The sequence below is a fragment of the Rhipicephalus microplus genome, chromosome 7 (genome assembly GCF_043290135.1).
Source record: "Rhipicephalus microplus isolate Deutch F79 chromosome 7, USDA_Rmic, whole genome shotgun sequence".
NCBI classification, from domain to species: domain Eukaryota; kingdom Metazoa; phylum Arthropoda; class Arachnida; order Ixodida; family Ixodidae; genus Rhipicephalus; species Rhipicephalus microplus.
The window spans coordinates 11190232-11209486 of NC_134706.1; the positions used below are offsets into that span (position 1 = coordinate 11190232).

A 19255-nucleotide genomic window follows, 5' to 3' on the forward strand; every position below is an offset into this window, starting at 1 on the left:
ATGACTACATGCCACACTCATGATGCACTCACGTCGGTTTCGCTAGCTTCACTTATGCTGAATTTGGTTATACGTGACGTCAATGAAGGACGAAGGTATGTATGCGACTGTGGAAACGTGATAATCATGAGATGCGTGTCATGTGAGAACATGACTACATACCAAAGTCAATGCGCCAACACATTTAGACGCGACCCGGTACGCGTTCGAACAGGCTTTCGTTTCGTCGCGTCATGCCAACGTTGCCACGCCAGGCGCCGGTCCTGCCATATACTCGCAGGCGCGGGCCGCACTGCGTTGCTTTGACGCATGCGCGTTTCAGCGCGTCCGGCGTCCCTTCGTCATGAAAAGAGGCAGACGCAGGGCAGTCTAGCTGCACATTGGCGCGAAATGCAGCATGTAGCATTTCGCACCGGTTGCCGTCGGGCCGCGCCGACGGATGTTGGTCGCGCCGGTCACGCCCGGCGTCAGACTATAGATTGCTCGCATTTTGCTAACGTAGCGTCGCTGTGGCCAGCGTGCGCGTGCGTCAACGCTACGTTGGAGTATATTGGGCCCTTCATGATGCGCTCGCGGTTGTTTTGCTAGCTCCACATACACCAACTTTGGTGTTACGTGACGTCAATGGATGACGAAATATATGACTGGTACATTGCATGATAAACCTGACACGCGTGTCATGTAAGAACATGACAACATGCCACGCTCATAGCGTGCTCGCGGCCGTTTCGCTTGCTACACATATACTAAATTTGGTATCACGTGACGTGAATAGATGACAAAGGTAAACGACTCACCCAAACATGATAGTAATCACACGGAGGACTTTACGTTTTAATTTGCCTCCGCCTCGTAACGTTGTGCTGAATTCAAAGTGACAAAACCATTCTCATTCATGCTTCGCATATCCTCGATTCCCACTGTACGTGGAATCTGCCATTTTTCTTATTCACATGAATTATTTTCGAATCAAGTAAAAAATTATGACACTGCAGTTAAAAAAAAAAAAAAACGCCAGGCCAGCGTGAAAACGCAGCACAGTCACAGCGGGAAAGCGAACTTGCGGCTTATAAAAATGAATTGTGCACTGCACTTCTTGCTATAGTTGTGTCAAGTATGCCTAAAAGCAGCGATATACTCGTCCATTGATGTTTGGGTGAAGAAAATTTGCTGCATAATTAATATTTCTTCACATAACGCAATCTTGCACTGTAATGTAATCATTGTAATGTAGGCACTATCGTTTTCGACATTCATTCGTGCTTCTGTCCGTCCGTCTGTCCGTCCGTCTGTGCGTGAGTGCGTCCATCCGTGCATGTGTCCGATCGCGTTAGAGAAGGCAGATGGCGTGCGGGTAACACCGACGAGACGCGAGCCAGGAAAGCCGAGCGCAAGCGTCTTCAACGTGCCCGGCTCTGTGCTTCGTCCATGCCCCACCGACGATCCGCCACGTACGGCGACTATCCAGGAGACTGAGGGAGGCACTCGTTCCTCGCGCACCCAGGCACAACCCGCGCAGCAGCCAATCGGAGAGTAGTGGTACAGCGCCATTTAGAATATCCTCACTAGAGTGCAGTTTGTGTGTACTTCTATAAGACAGCGCACGCCACACGCAGGACAAGGTTAGACTAAGAGCAGCTTCGCCCCTAAAAAAACATCAGCATATATATGGTGTGACTGGCAACGAGTGGGGCGAAGCGTCCGTCCGTGCGTTCGTCTGTCTGTCTGTCTGTCTGTCTGTCTGTCTGTCTGTCTGTCTGTCTGTCTGTCTGTCTGTCTGTCTGTCTGTCTGTCTGTCTGTCTGTCTGTCTGTCTGTCTAGATCCGTCCATTAGTTTGTCCGTCTGTCAGTCTGTGTGTCTGTTACTCACACTAGCGCCACCTGCCGAGTGAGTTATACAACTGGGTGGTTAGAAACCGGTCGAAGACTGGTTTGTAACCACCTATCACGGACAGACCCACGGCTTTAGGAGCTTCACTTATAAAATACCGTGGTTCGGCATCAGGGTACAGTAGGAACAACAACTAGCTTTTAAACACATGCTTTAATGATTTCTTCGTGATTCGCTTGCGTTTTGATTGCACTGTCTGGGCTGTTAAGCGTCTGGCTTTTCATTTGGCGCAAAAAAAGCATCCACGCATAATACAGTGGGCAACAGCGCTAAAAACGGGACCGCGAAAGAATCAACATACGACATAAGCGGACACACATCCACATGAACATACATCCACGCATATTTACGAAGTGAAGGCTAGTGAACGGGTGAAGCGGTGTGCATTCAATGATGAATTATGGCCTTCAATTTTGTTCTCAATAACAGTTTTTTTATTTTGTTCTGAGTAACCTTTTGTTCTGTCGTGCTTTCATTGATGAGTGGTTTAATGTCGATGTTTTTTCAGTGTTGTGGCCTTTTATTTTGTTTGTTCTGGCTAGCAGTCTTTTAATAACTTTTTTGTTGTTCTCAAATATTTTGGTTTCTACATCTGTCGTAGCTAGACGCCTGGTGGCGCTTTATGGACGGAGTGCTTCGCCCTAAAAATAAAGAAAAATGAACTATCTTCTTGAACTAAACCCTGATGGGATGTGAAGTGGCAGCGATGCGCACGGCGTTGACGCGGTTGAAACGGGCGTTGACGCGGGTTTGGAAAAAATTAATTCAAGCGAAACTCGGTGTTGCGTTTACTCGAGTAAACGTTTGTTTGAAACGCAAGGACACGCGAGGTGGGTTGGGTTTTGTGCAAGTTTCATAACAGATAAACGAGCCGAAAGAGTCTTTTCACTCAACGTGCGGTCGAGCTTTGCAAGCGGTGAAGAGGGTGAAGCGAGAGCAAAGTGAGTTGCGACTGGACGGAGGAGCCGGCAGCTGTGGGTGCTGCTGCGAGCGTGCTGCGGGTGAGGAAGAGAGCGACATCAGTGCGCACTTGCGAGGGAAGCATGCAAGGGGAGCGTACCGTCAGCGCTAAAGTTTCTTTACTCAGCGCGCAGATGCAGCGTGACCTACTTGGCACCGCTCCAGCACTTACAGCGAAGGGAACGCGTTGCAGTGCATTTATACGGACGCACGTACGTGTGCCGTTACACATGTGAGTCAAAGAGTTGCTTTGAATCTAATAAAACAACTGACAATTCTCATTGGAGTAGCCTTTTAATATGTAAGTTATCAGTGCGCACCGTCCGTTGCTTGCCGCTTTGGGAAGCACATAGTGTTCAGCCAAGCGGCAGCAGTGGCGACAAAAGCTTGCAACGATGTAAAGGAAACATCTAAAATGGTGGGAACTAAATAGGAAATGTAACAAAGCTATGATAGTACGCCGACAAACAAAGGGTACGCGCAAGTAATGAGAAACTGAAAGCGATATCCAGTTGCGTGAAAGACGTGCAAGGTGTTGTAAGGTGTTTGTGAGCGTGCTATTAGCTTCTTGCACGAACGCTATTCTCAATGATGATGACAAATGACACCAGCCCGATTTGCGTTGTAATTGCTTCGTTTTTTGTTTATTTTTTGCAAATGTGAGGATATCTACTTGTATATATTTGCTTGCAGGTAGTCAGCTGCTGCATCCCGCTGGCATAGGTGCCCCGAAGTGTGTATATATATATATATATATATATATATATATATATATATATATACCCACGAACATGCAAGCAAGGGGTCGCCTTCCCACCCCACCACACCAAGTCTTCGAAATAAAAATTCTAATTATGCGCCTCCGGGTTCCTGGATCGCCTTCTTGCTGCGACTCTATCCTTATCCACTTTCATTTAATTGTCACGAGGCTACTCCGCTGGCCCGTTCGTACTTATCGGCTCCTTTGTATATATATACCTCCGAAAAATAACGTGTGAGCTCTAAAGCGGCAGAATTCCTTTTGCAGTTCTGTGTGTGTTTCTCAATAGGGAAATGGCTCGGAGCATTCCCTTGACCAGCATTGGTTCCGCGGGCCACACACACTCACGCATCACAGAGTTCCGCTCAAGTATCCACGCGGGCCCACAAATGCCCCGTTTATTTTCCATCGCACTCGCAACAGACACATCAAAGGGAAAGGTAGAAAGCTGTGAGCCGAAACAAGTATCGCCTGTCGCAGGGATCAAAAGCCCTGATTGCTGACCGATAGGCTGCTGTCACGTCTGTCCACAGCAGCACCTCCACGCCTCTGCCTATTATATTGCTGTCTTAGTCTCCCTCTCGCTGCGATCATGTAGGACCTTTTGTGTGGTGATGTTTTTCGCCTCGCATACGGGGTTCCCAGATGGTCTGCTATAAAAACGGGTGTCCGTGCCGACAGAAAGTCAGTTTCCGTAGCGAGACAGCCAGAACCCCAACACTTCATCATGAACTCTCTTGTAAGTATGACTCAACGATACCCGTGGTTTCCTGTTCCATCTAAGAAAAAAAAATCGAGTGGAAAGGGTGTCTTTTCGTCCTGTAACAAAGTCGTCGTCGGTATTAATACTAGTAATTGTTGGGATTTTCCGAAACGATCGTGAGACATGCCATATACTGGAAGACTCCGGCAGTTTCGAAAATATAGAGTTCTCTGACGCCCACCGACATGGCACAGTACACGGGTGTGTATAGCATTTCGCGTCTATGGAAACGCGACCACCATGGCGGGGTTCGAACTTGCGATTTCCGCGCCTGTGGCTGCGCACTGTAATCACTGCACGTCTACAGTGGACGCCCTGGTCAGAATCACTGTCTGATACCGTATCACATGTTTGTTTTGGTATAGCTTTCAGCTGCAGTAGTGGTCTGATGGTTATGGTGGTTGACTGGGGAGCCGCAGGTCGTGGGATGGAATCCTGACCGCGTTTCGATGGTGGCAAAAGTACTAGAAGCCCGTCTGCTCAGATCAGGGTGCACGACAAAGAGAAGGTAGCTGCAATTTGCGGAACTCTCCGCTACGACCTCTCTCTCATAATTATGTCGCGGTTTTCGGACGCAAAACTGCAGCAGTTGTTAGAAGTGGGGGAAGCTGATATAGGTTGTAGTTAATAACTTTTATTTCCCCTGACGCTCGCCGAAGTACAAGCGAGTCGTATTGTGTAATTTAGCCTATAAAGAGAGAGAGAGAACAAAAATATCAGAAAACGGCTTGAATATGTAGGATGTGAATTTCAGGTTGTCTTAGCGTTCAATAAAGCCAGCTTATGGAAAAAAGTGGCACATGGGAATCAAAAGATGATCGGCCAAGTCGTTCACTTCCGAGATGAAATTGGATATGTGGTGTTTAACGTCTCAAAACCATGATATGATTATGAGAGACGCTGTAGTGGAGGGCTCTGGAAATTTCGACCACCTGGGGTTCTTGAACATGTGCCCAAATCAGACCACATGGGCCTACAGCATTTTTGCCTTCATCGGAAATGAAGCCGCCGCAGCCGGGATTTGATCCCACGACCTGCGGATCAGCAGCCGAGTACCTTAGCCACTAGACCACCGCGGCGGGGCCAGAGATGAAATTGACGTGCGCTTCTCAGAGTTGATGTCGGGAACGAGTGTGATGAAGTTCAGATATCAATGTTACAAAGGCATTTATCGAACACTGGCAAAAGCTCACTCAAAAGCTCAATTCACGGACCCCAAGTACGAGCAGCGTCCACTGATAATGTCCCCTAGAGAGAAATCCACTAGATGGCGCTTGAGTAGGTGCCCCACTATAACGCTATGCTTCACTATAATGTGATTAAGTTCACGTTGGTATAGCCTGCCATTTTCTTTTTCTCTCTTAGCTCGTCGCTGCCCTTCTGGGCTTTGTTGCCATTGCTACTGCCTATCCCCACAAGTTCGCCGGCGGATACGGTGGTTATGGTGGCTACGGCGGCTACGGTGGCTATGGCGGCTACGGTGGCTATGGCAACTACGGTGGCTATGGCAACTATGGTGGATACGGTGGATACGGACACGGCTACGCCGTTGCCGCCCCTGTTGTGAAGGTCGCTAACTACAAGACTGCCGCCTACGGCAGCCACGTTAACCATGGCGTCAGCTACTCTGTGCGCGGATACGGCGGATATGGCCGCGGGGGATACGGTGGATACGGCCACGGAGGATACGGTGGATACGGCCACGGCTACGGCGTCGTCGCCGCTGCCCCCGTTGCCGTCGCCGTCGGTCATGGTTACGGCCATGGTTACGGCAGCGGCTATGGACAAGGTTACGGCAGTGGCTACGGCTACGGTCATGGCCGCTACGGCTACTACTAAGCACAGACTGTGAGCACCTGTGTTGCCACCTCAAGGCATCAGTACACTCGGTGAGCGTCTGGTCTTACCCACTTTTCTTTATGCCAGTTGGTATACTTTCCTGACAATAAGCAGCATTGGCCGAGGGAGAGAGAGTACCTTTTATTGTACCACAGAGAGTTTAGAAGCAGTGGTAGTTGGGCGAGTATGTGTGGGTTCATGTGTTTTTGCGCTGTTTTTAGTTATGAACGGAGAGTTTAGCCGGCGTATAGAAATCGCTTACTTTCTACTCTGCTTGGGTAAAGGAAGGGGAGAGAAAAAGACGAGAAGAGAAAGGGGTGAAATAATAAAGCGAGAAATCTTACTGCAGTAAAACGGAAACAGGGGCTAGTTGGTTTTGTTGCATACTGAAGCTTTAGCACACACGCACGAAGACAAATACGATAGAGACACAGGGACCGGCGCAGACTGACAACTGATTTTTATTCCGATAAAAAAACTTTATGTATACTTTTTACAGCACCTCGTGATCATTACGCATGAGCGAAAACGGCATTGTACAACCAGAAAATATATAAAACATATACATTTTTTAACAGATGCCTTGTAATATCACATGTTATTCATCGGTTCAATTTCTTTTTCATTCAGTGATACGGATGGATGACTAACAGACGTGTCGTTAAGGCTAGATATATGCCACGCCTCTACAATTTCTCTTGTTGTCTGATTGTGGTTAACATACAAAACTTCAGCTTGATTAAACAAAGGTTTACATGAACCAAATGAACAACGCGCACAATTTAATGCTAAATGTGTCTCCAGCCTTCCCTTCAAATTGTTTAAGTGCTCTTTCAATCTCACATTCATGCATCGGCCAGTTTGACCGACATAACAGTGCCCACAAATAAAGGGAGTCTTATACACTATACATTTCTTTTGCATTCGACCACTTGATGACCTGCACGCTTGGAGCATGTATACACTACCGATATCCTTTGTCCTGTTTTCGTACATATTATTTACAGCCGGACACATACCCCCTACTTAGTTTTTTGTTTAGAATAGTACCTTGACACCGTACTTAGCTGCCACTTTCTTAAGAGTATGAGAAAATACTCTCATACTCTTAATACTCTCATTCTCTGGCCAAGTGTCTTTGCCATAAGGCGAACGAACTTTGGTTTCGCGTAGTCATATACAGGTTCGCTGTAAGAGTAATCGACGGAATTGTGTCGATGCTCGCACTGAGACTAACATGATTCTTTGATTAATGGCTCTTAGAAGAGTTGGAGGGCACGGGGTTAGGCTGACGTTCTTCTCTACCGTCTTTCAGGTTCGGACTCTCCAACTATGAGCCAGAACTGGCCACATCGCAAGGGCCTCGGATGCTCGTCTGAAAACATGACGACTATGCCAGGCCTTACGAAGCGTCATGGGGTGTGCGACTCAGATTGTGCAGACTGGCGGGGAGCGTGGATGAAATGGAGTGATTGGACTGTTCGCCGCTTCTCACTAGTCAATGGACTTTAGGAGTGAAATAAAAGAATTAGATACGTTATGGCTACTTGCTGCCGTACACGTTATTCGCCTATATTCTTGGTCTCGTGTACTCGTTAGCTTCTATTGTCTTGTACCCGAGGAGGGATGCAAGGACGTCGTCAGGAATAGCTTTTCGTTTCGGAGAAGGAGAAGGGAAAGCTCCGATTCTCGTTATGTGTGTTCGTGCCCGTATATATCCAAGTACAACATGTAAAAAGTTTCGGGGCAGGGGAGATTGGAGCCCTCAAGCTACCACGTGGCTACGCTACTAGTTTGAGGTTAGGAAAGGCGGTGGTTTTTGCAACCCATAAATAAACATGGTGCGGAGTTCTCCTTCATGGTTACGAAAGGAAGTTATCAAAAAGATTGCGAAAAAAAATTGTCAATCATGCACCCATTGGTTGCACAAAGCTTCGATAAAATTAACAGTTATTACTCACACCTATAGGCTTCTGAAGTGATGAAAAAACAGTTGTCTTGCTCCAAGAGGTTCAAACAGGGCCCAACACCTTGCCACGTTGTCGCACTAATAAATGAGTTAACCAGAAAAGCAGTTGGCAGTACGAGGGGATGAATGAGTACACAACTCGAAGCGCATGGTCTTTAAAGAAATAAGAAGAGGAACTACGCAACGAGAAAGAATGGCTGTTTCAGCTACAATAGCGTGAAACTTGTAGAATAGAGAAGTACGCAGTGGGCGCTAGTGTTTCCCACAGCAAAATATATACTCTCTACCGCTACACTCAACACCACTCCACTAACGCACCATCACTTTGCAGAAACATCTCAAGAAGGGGGTGTTTCGAATATATCAGTTCACCCTATAGAGAACGCGTTTGTGTGTCTAGTTTTAGATCAAAAGAACTTGAGCACCTTAGCGAGTTTCTTTGGGTATTTTTACACCACTTCTAAGCCAAACATAATGTTTCAGGCAGTAACGACGAACCTTTACCTCGTGATATGCATAGTATGGACTGGTGGTGCGTGGTGATATGTTCCTAGTTTTTGTGGGGCATGCCAGTCCATGATGTACCGTGACGAAGACATGACACGGCGACGTGCCGAGACCGTGACAATGGCATGACACGCCAAGCCTCGGATGCTTCGCCCCTAAAATGAAGGCACATGTAGACACACAGGGCAAGAACTTCCGCCATCATGTTGGAAGAGTGCTCTGTCTGTGCAAAAGGAAAGCATATATAAACACATGGGCCCCTAACTTCCAACATGATGTTTGAGGTTGCGGGCCTGCGTGTCTATGTATGCCTTTATTTGAGTCCTGTCTAGTTTGTGCGCTACGAAAAAAAAAATCCTTCTGAGGCATTGAAGAAGACAACACCACTAGCCCAAACGTGAGCTTCAACAACACAACCGGTTTAAGAGGACACTATAAATCTGGCTACTGACATACAATCCTTCGATCTGCGAGATTTCCAAGAACTAAGCTTCCAACAGCCTTTGTAACGTGAGCTGTGAGCTGCCAGAAAGATACCAGCGAACTTCCAACATCTTGTAGGAAGTTTGCTGAGAACAAGACGCGGAGTCATTTTTTAACCACTTTGCGCGAGGCAAACAAGGACGAAGGAAGGATTGAAACAAACAAGTTAGTTCGTTTCTCAGAACTGGTTAGTTTCGTGGAACGTATAGAACTTGTGGCTGACACTCTAGAAGGCTAGACGACTCTGGTGAATCGTATCCAGTTCTCGGAATAGCCTAATAATTATTCAAACTGGTAAGACCACGAGCCAAGTGAGAAGACAAGCAGTGAGCACTCTCTTGAAATAGAGAACTTGCCTATCCGTGCTGCTTGTTTCGTATGCTACGACCACTTTTCTGGCAGTCTTCACCTATTTTCTACAAGAATAACGGAATGGTTACATGCATAAAGTTCTCACATTGTTTTACCGCTCCGAAGTGCTATGCATTTCTGGTGTTGAATGTGCATTGTTTCACTGTTGTGCAGGACCTACCTATTGAAAGCGCGAAAGTTTAGGGTGATGTATACTTATTTTTGTTTGCAGCATCCACAGTTTGTGTCATATTAGCGTAACCTTGCCTCAGACAATTGTGTCAGAGCCAAGATTACCTTAAGTGGTCAGATATGCAGGGACGTAACGCGTCTATCACGAGCGACCCCTCATAGCAGTCGTTGTGCAAAGAAAAAAAAATCACGAGTACTGTGCGAGTGTGTTTTTCAGTGTTTGCGTAACTTATTGGCTCCTCTGTGGCCTGCAATACGTAAAGTACTAGCAGACTCCGTTGCGCATTCACTATGGGATGACTTAAAGGGAAAAGCCGTATTCCTTTTCTTTTCTTCGCAGCCGATGTACAAGAGAGATGGAACTAGAACCGTGGCTTGACGTGCCGCTGTCGAGCGCAGTTTTCATTTCCTCCTCTCGAGGTCGCACGCTCTTTCGTTGTGTTCACCGTTCAAAGAAGAGTGTTACAACGGCATCATGTGGCGTTACGTGACAAGATGTCACCCCAGAACTAGTGACGTCATAATGACGTCCTAAAAGTTTGTGGTTTGGGACGTCGTGGTACCGTCGTAGGGTGAGAACACGTGATGATGATGTTTTGTATCACTCGTCCTCGGCGCAGCGGGATGGTCGTAGCCATGCAGTGGTCAAGTTTGCCATTTTATTTTATTTTTATTTATTCATTTTATTTAATGATACTATAGCAAGACTATAGCAAGAAAGGCATATGAAAACGAATATTTGTTTACACAGATTCATATTGATAGAAAACACAAAAAAGACGGTATTACAAAATGACATGCAAATCATAGGTTATACATTGCCGTTAAAGAACACACAATCAAACAATTTTAGTAATAGCAAAACAAAATCATGAACTAGGTTATCGTTGAAAACGATAACCTAGTTCATGTGTCTAAAGTGTCTCATCAAACGATAACGTTTGATGAGACACTTAAGTCTTTCACCTTAATAAAGAAAAATTCATAAAACAAAATGTATAGTTATGGTTTGTGTACGCTTAAACGCGGCTGCAACAACCGATACTAGGACGAGGTAGCCTGTTCTGTGAAGCACGCCGTATGGCCTGGTGAGATTGCTGCTTTTCCTATGATGGATGGGCGCCAAAGAAAAGGGGAGGAGACAGGGAAAAGAGGGAAGGAGAGGGCAAAGGAGGTGCCTTGTCACCCATGGGGCGTTAGTTTTAAAAGGTTTAGTCGCTGACGTACCGTCACCCGGTCTCGTTGGTGTCTCATCTGCAAAAGAATGAACGTCATTAGCGGTTAGATATTCTGCCGGTCAGATAATCATGTTGTCAGCCCAAATTACTGGGATAGAGCAAACAAAATCGTGATTGCATTTTTAGGTGCAGCATTAAAATGAGTAATAATCAACCACAATATGTCTCATCAAGACACTTAAGGGAGTGGGAGGACTGTGAATAGCAAAGAAGAAATGAGACACTTTTTTTTTTCCTGGTCACATAGTTTGTCTTTTTAAATGAATTATGTTGTGTGATGCGCTGAAGCTGTCACTTATCGGAGCCTTGGAGTGAGCATCAGTATCATGGCGGGCTAGATGATGATGAGGCAGAGACTGCGCCGATCTATGCGCAGAGTGCCCCACTAAGGTAATTAAAAATCGACACCACACGTTATACCTGGTGCACAAGCCTTGACATTGTCCGAATAATTCGTTCGAATGACTGTACGTACTTTGCTGTTGTTTAGTCGCTTAATAATTTGGGCTTGACATCCGCACTTTATTACGCTTATTGCCGAGTAAGAAAAGTTGGAGCAGTGAGGGTCCAAGGACAGAATCTTGAGAAACATCAGTAGAACCTTGAGAAACATGTAACTGTTAGCTGTTACATGTTGAGTTCTGTTAGACAAGAAGCATTCATCGTAATAGGTTTGAGTCGATTTCCGGCGTGCGTAGTTTTTAGTCGCAGTGAGCGGTGGAGTCGATGTGAAAAGCTTCTTGAAAATTATGAAAAATTCAGTCTGGAATGGAGCCAGTTTCAAGATGCTGAAAATAAGTCGTTGGTGAAGAGTAGTAGTTGGCTTTCAAATAAGTAGCGTTTCCTAAAACCATGCTGACTGTTGTGAAAGAAGTGATTTTCTTTGAGCAATACACAAAAGTAAGGATAGAAGTGTTTCAGACGATTACATGGAATACTAGTCAAAGTAATGGGCCTGTAATTAGAAGGATTAGATAAGTCGCCTTATTTAGGCACAGTAACCACCTTCCCCACCTTTCAGTCACTGGGTAATAAGGCATGCTGCAATGACTGTGAAAAAGGCTGTGAAAGGATGACTGAACAATAAATGGCAGTCTGAGAAACAGGGGAGTGATTGTATCTATGCCAGGTGATGAAGGTTCCATTTTAAGTATCAGTTGAAAAAGGCCGTATTAATCAAATTATATTGGTTCCGTTCGGGGATATGCTGGATCAGCTTCAATTATTTAATGATTAGAATTGTCAGAATAAAAATGCGTTTCTAAGTATATCTTGCAGAACTTCACAGCACCTGTCACTTGCAATCGTGAAACCCAGTTCGTTCAAAGATCGATGTTCTTATTTTTCGGACCATTTACAGTACACCAAAAACTTACGAGGGTTAGACTGTAGAGGAGAAGGAAGTGTATCGCTAAAGAAACTACGTTCAGCAAATGCATGAGCTTTTTTTATATTCTAATGTTGCACTATGATAAACCGTACATCTCTCCGTGGTATCAGATGATGAAGCACTGCGATGAAGTCGCTTTTTTTATTACGTAAGCGAAGAAGTGCTGATGTGAACCACGGAGAGCGGAACGCTGCTCAAACAGTTCGCGTAGGAGCATATCAATCTATGAGTGAATTAAACTTATTTTTAAGCGATAGCCAGTTATCCTCTACAGTGTTATCAGTAGCAGATGCAGTGTATTTTTCAGTGACATGTGGTATACGGATACGTAATCAGCCTTCGCATAATCTGTTCTTATTTTGGTTGCGTGCATGCGACGCTGTGGTTGAATCACGCAGCTGAAGTGTACGACGCGACGGTCACTAAGTTCAGGCAGGTAATAAATCTATGAAATTATTGAAGGATTAGTTGTGAAAACCAAGCCAAGTATAATGGAAGAGAATGCTGTTTGCGCATGAGTTCAAGGATTACTTGGGATAAATTGAAATCTTCGCGTTATATCTAAAAAGCGATTACATTCCGTTGGAAGTCAGCTAGCCGTTCCATCCTCCCTGCTTCAAGTAATTTCTGGGAAATTAAAGTCACCCATGACAAATATTTGCGAATTTAGGTATCTGACAGAAATAGCGTGCAAACAGGCGAGGAAATTATCGCAAAAGTTGGAGGAGCAGTTCGGCGGACTGTAGCAAGCACTCACAATTAATTTGTGATACGCAAAGCGAACGCATGCACATAAGAGGTCAACCGGTGAACATGTAGGAATAGTGTGAGAGGAAAATTTATCATATATCGCGACGAGAACGCCGCCCCATGTCCTCGTTATTCGATCAGATCTGTAAAAATTGTGAGCGTTCTTGCAATGTAAAACTTCAGTATTGCGAATTTTACTCGGCAACCCAGTTTCTGTTAGCGCTACTTTGTCTGCTGAACAGTAATCAATTAAAAAGGATAACTCATCACGTTTGATTGGTACACTTCTAATATTTGTAATCAAACCTGAAACTGGTTCAAGTGTTGCTGCACGTTTAGTTGGATGGGATTGCTAGAAAGTAGGTGGAACACTTCTGAGAATATTAGAACCTGAAGGCGACAATGAGGCATACTTACGGGTGAGTTCACAAACGCCGTCAATATATCTGCAGTAAAGAAATCATTTTTTTTGTTAATAAACCATTTGTTGTAGTGAACTCATACAATTTGCTCCGTGTGTTTTTAGTTTCTTCGCAAAAATTTTCACGTAAGCTGATCCCAGTACCTTTTATATTTTGCCTTCTTTGCCGTACTTTTTTGCCTAATTTAAATTGTTAAATGTAGACGGCGACATTTTTCAATTGCGTACGAACCAAGTCAATGCGCACGTGTAGTGACGGTAGCTGGAGACGAAGAGTGGACACAATCTCGCGAGCCTTTTCCTCTGACTATAACCAGGTTTCGGTTGCAGTGTCGGGTATTCCGAAAAAAATGAGCTTTTCTCGTCGTTTTCCATTCTCAAAATCACCTAAGCGTGAACCTAATTCAGCGTTAACCGCAATAACTCCGTCAGTTACGGTTTGCTGCAGGTCACTTTTCGTCGAAATAATTCACGCGAGCTTCTACAGCAATCAATCTGGAGTAAATATTCGAAACAGTTTGCGAAAAGTTGTAGGCCCATGTGCTCAGATTTGGGTGCACGTTAAAGAACCCCAGGTGGTCGAAATTTCCGGAGCCCTCCACTACGGCGTCTCTCATAATCATATGGTGGTTTTGGGACGTTAAACCCCACAAATCAATCAATCAATCGAAACAGTTTGCTCCGAAGTCACCTGGGTAGACTTCAGCTCATCAAGAACTTTTTAATTAGTTATGGCGCGTGTCAACGTGTGTAATTATTGCCCTAATGACTTTAGCCAGTTCGTCGGGAAGACTGGAAGAATTAAAGTATGAGGTTGGTTTGTGAATACGGGCCTAAGTCGACTGCATAGCTGCTGCTCGACCATGCCCACCAAGGTTGTTGCTAGATTTTAACCAGGTGATGCGATGTTGTTTTTCGATTAACCTGCAGTGGAGAGAGGCTCGAGTGAAGCCACGGACACTCACAAACGCGACAAGGGCGTCCGAACTTCAAAGAAAGAAGCTCGGGCTGACACTGAGTGTTCGCACCTCACAAAGATCTACGGGAAAGTCCTCGTTCGAATTCTATCGCTTCGGGGTCTTCTAGCAAGCGCCGTTGCTTCTCCCGTTCCCTTATAGTATTCTCTCGTTCTATACGTCCTCGAAGTCTTAGGCTACTCGATTTCGTAGGCCGCCTGTAGACTGAATTTTTTATTGAACCAATGGGTAGTTGTGGCATTTGCCCAATTTCTGTGGTACCTGCCCGTTTCTGATTATAACAGTTTTTTTCCGGTCATACTTTTGTACCTGCAGCTTTGATAATGACTGAATGGAGTGAACAAAATGAAAAAATGCACTTCGAATGGGACACATTGTCACATTTATAGCCATGTCTTCGCGTTTAGTTCAAGAAATGAAATGCATACATGTACCCATTTGGCTCATTAATCTTTTCGAGATACCGCATTGGTAGTCTGATGGCCATAGCGTTCCACTGCCTATTCGAACGTCGCGTGATTGAATACCGCCCGCGTAGCCTGTATTTATATGAATGGAAAATGATTGGGGCCCATGTGCTTAGATACAGGCGCACGGTAAATAATCCCAGTTGGTGGATATATATTTCCCGAGCTTTTCACTGCGGCGTCACTCTTTATCACGCCGTGGTTTTGGGACGTCAAACATCAATAATTATTAGTGTGGTGAAAGGAAGAGCATCGTCCTCGTGGTCACCTTTTGCGTCCCCATCTTTCATTGCGCGCTCCAATTTTGCTATCTTACTCCCACCGATAAGCGTTTTAAATCCTTATGAAGTGAGAAAGTTTCAGTTCCACGATTTCGCCTCGTAAAAACCGGCAACAAACTTCATTACAGCTGAGTGATTGCCTACTTTGGCACATAGGACACATTTATTTATTTATTTATTTATTTATTTATTTATTTATTTATTTATTTTAACATACTGCAGCCCCTCTTGGGGCTATAGCAGGAGTGGGTACATCGCACAAAACCGTGCATCGAACAAGTTCAATAATGAAACAAAAGCAAAAAGAAAGAAAGAAAACATAGTAACGACAAAACCAGGTATTCGAAAGTCAACATAGAAGGAAGTGTACAGTTTTAGCGGCATGGTAAAGAGTTACATAAAATCGACCTAATACACACATCTAAGTACAAAAGTGCACTCGTACAAAGGGGGAAAGGAAACAAAGCGGTATATGTACGTAGTTTACAATAGTTGTATTTTAGAAGGAAATGTAAGCAAGTCAAGAGAGCGCACGTGGCCAGGCAACATATTCCAACGCTCAATTGTTCGCGGAAAAAAGCTATATTTGAACGTGTCTGTGCGGGGATGATACGGGGAAACGTGAAGGGTGTGATTGCTTCTGGTCTGAGTGGGGCTTGCATATGTGACATATTTGTTTGATGATAGGCGATATGAACAGTGAATGATGCGGTGAAAAAAGGTTAGTGATTCAATTTCACGACGGGCAGCTAAGGTGGTTAGCTCTAGAGATACGAGGGCTGTGGTTGGTGAAAAAGCGCAGTCATACCTGCGACAGATGAATCGGATGGCTTTCTTTTGAACGGCTTCAATTTTGTTAATTTCGCCTTTTCGGTAAGGGTTCCACACGGAGCATGCGTAGTCGAGTGTCGGTCGGATTAGTGTTTTATACATCAGGAGTTTGGTGTCTTTCGGTGCTTGGCTGAGTGTGCGTCGAAGATAACCCAGTTTCTTAAGTGACTTTGTGCATACATATTCGATGTGTTTTGACCAGGATAGGTCACTTGTGAAAATAATGCCAAGATACTTATATTCTGTAACTCTTTGGAGGTTTATGTCAGCGGATGAGTACGTGAAATTAGACAGAGAACGTCTGTCCAGTTACGACATTATTGTCGTAACTGGACAGCCTCCAACATTTTTAATAATATCGTGCGAGCGTCGACCGTAGGCAGTATCGGTACAACGGCGATAATCTGCGAGACAAGGCACCAGTACGCGCAGGCGCAAAGCAGCGCTAGCGTCGTCCGCAACGCTGTTCCTTTGAGGACGATGCACGCCCTACCACAATGACTGTAATAGTATCTTTAGATAAAAAAAGAAAAACAAAAGTAGTGTGAACGAAACTGTGCGCACAACTTAAACTGTGATCTACCGATTCATGTTCTCTTGATCGTTTCTGTGATTTCAGTCAAGGAAATCGCTCAAAGTTGATGCACGGGAGAGTTTGAATGAAAAAGTAATAAAATGTAATAATCTGCAAAAAAAAAACGTTATTTTACGTCACGCTTATGTCAGTTTATTCCACCTAAAGAAGGTGCTAGTATTGGCAGCAGCGCGTGCTATTGAACGCAAACGTGGAAATAAAAAATTGGCCCTGTATCTGCATGTTTCACTCCACATCTCGTCGAAAGGCAATAATCTTACGTCTAGAGAAAGTGAACACAACGTTTATTTGGTGTTCTGAGCGAGAAAACTGCTGAATTATATTCTGGAGGCGCTGCAATAGAGAATCTCGATCCGTGCAGCGGAGGCAAACGAGCGCATTGAGGCACGTTAGACACGAGTGCTATCTGGCAGTTATCTTCGAAAACGAAGGAAGGCGTGCGCACCTGGCTCGGAGGCGATAAAGTGTTGAACGCAAAGCGACGGACAAGTGCCACCACCGGGTTGTCTTAGCAAAGCGTTCGAAACACTTTCCTTTTTGACGATCCCGCATCGCCGCGGTGGTCTAGTACTCGGCTGCTGACCCGCAGGTCGCATGATCGAATCCCGGCTTCGGTGGGTGCGTTTTCGATGGAGGCGGAAATGCTGCAGGCCCGTGTGCTCAGATTTGGGTGCACGTTAAAGAACGCCAGGTGGTAGAAATTTCAGAAACCCTCCAATACGGCGTCTCTCATAATCATATGGTGGTTTTGGGACGTTAAACCTCACATATCAATCAAATCTTTTTGAGCGTCGTGTTGCGTTTTCAGCGCAGCGTGATAAACGCTACGGTCCTTAGAATTACGTATGTATGCTTTATATAGTACAAAGACGCATAAAAAATATTGACATTTTGCTACGGTGGCTCAGATATGCGGAATAATTGCTTTTAAATGGACAATAGCACAATTCTGAACGCAGAAACTTCAGCAATATTGATGGGTTCTGCGTGGCTTTCGCCGTTTTGGGTATTCGGGGCTGTTTGGGGTACTGTTACGGCGGACAAATATACAAATGTACAGACAAAATGACAGATAGACAGACAGACCAAACTTTCTGCGTCGAAGTACCCAAAAAAAGGACTATCGTCTTTAAAATCAAAACGTTCGTAACGTTCCTATCTGCAATTGAGCGCACTCCGGGTGCCTTTAACAGAGAAAGGAAGTGTTTCATCATGAAAAAAAAAAAAAAAAAACAGCCTGGCAGACGACGCTTGCGCTAGCGCTGCTTCGTGTTCCTGCTGGTACTGCTGCCAGTTATCGCCGTTGTAAGGCGCTGATACTTCCTGTGGTCGACACTGGCGCGATATTATTAAAGCTGCCGGAGGCCGTACGCCAGCACGAGGAATCAATAGGATCTAGCTTTTAAGTATGCGCGTATATTTAAATAATTATAAGCTCGGTTCACTCGAGGCAAACACATTAAGTGTCTTTAGTTGACATTAAGCGTACAAAAAAAAATAGGGCTGCGCCGCTCGTGTAATGCGTATGGCAGGCAGTAGCAGTAGGTGGCCCGTTCTATAGTGACAGAATTGGTGCCAAGGGAAGGGCGTTCTCTCTCTTTTTTCCTTTTGTTTTTTTTTTCACGTTGCGACCTTGTACCCATGTTAGCATACAATGTGGTCGTCATGAACTGAGTGAGCGTCACTGTAGTTTTTGTTTTTTGTTGTTTTTGTTGTTGGGGGGGGGGGGGGGTCGTGGATTGAACGAAAGCAGGCTGAAAATCGGCCACGAAGTTTTACGGGATGTGACCTCTATGGATTTCTACGCATTTTCAAATGTAAAATATCTATTTTGTTACTATCGGCACGCTCCTAATGTGATGAATTACTGTGTGTACAGAGTCTGCCACAGCGGTTACGGGTCTGGGCTGTGATCGAAAAGTCGTGGGTTCGATTCCGGGCCTCGCTGGTTGCATTTCAATGGGTATGGAGTGCTAGAGGCACGTGCACTGTGCCATGTGATTGCACGTTAAAGAACACCAAATGATTGATTGATTGATTGATTTGTGGGGTTTAACGTCCCAAAACCACCATATGATTATGAGAGATGCCGTAGTGGAGGACTCCGGAAATTTCGACCACCTGGGGTTCTTTAACGTGCGCCCAAATCTGAGCACACGGGCCTACAACATTTCCGCCTCCATCGGAAATGCAGCCGCCACAGCCGCGATTTGATTCCGCGACCTGCGGGTCAGCAGCCGAGTACCTTAACCACTAGACCACCGTGGCGGGGCAAAGAACACCGAATGGCTTCAATTTCCGAAGGCCTTCACTGCACGGCGTGCCTCGTAATCCTGTCGGAGTTTTGAGGCGTTAGACCCCAAATAGTTTCACCATATCGTTGAGGGGAAGTTATAAATAGACAGAAATCGATGAAATAAGGAGAACTGGGGGGCTACACAATTTCGATTACTCGTTGTGCGTTAACTTACCCTTACATCGTGCAGCATACAGGACTCTATAGTTCATTTCCGAAGTACCCCGCTTCAGGAAGCAAGGTACTTCTGAAGGAAGCTGCAGCGCTTGTTGGCCAATAAGGAAATGCGAAGAA

At 45.2% G+C, this 19255-nt stretch overlaps 1 protein-coding gene across 4 annotated transcripts in view; it reads left to right on the forward strand.

Annotated features, from left to right (window-relative positions):
* CSN1b (COP9 signalosome subunit 1b) overlaps positions 1 to 7753 on the forward strand; it is a 67746-nt gene extending 59993 nt beyond the window's left edge. For all 4 annotated transcript variants that reach the window (XM_037431193.2, XM_037431194.2, XM_037431196.2 and 1 more), the window contains exons 14-15: positions 5740 to 6263; positions 7529 to 7753. In XM_037431193.2, coding sequence (XP_037287090.2) covers positions 5740 to 6213 — 474 coding nt within the window. In that variant the 3' untranslated portion in view covers positions 6214 to 6263; positions 7529 to 7753. The remainder of the gene's footprint in view (positions 1 to 5739; positions 6264 to 7528) is intronic.
* The last annotated feature ends 11502 nt before the right edge of the window (positions 7754 to 19255 follow it).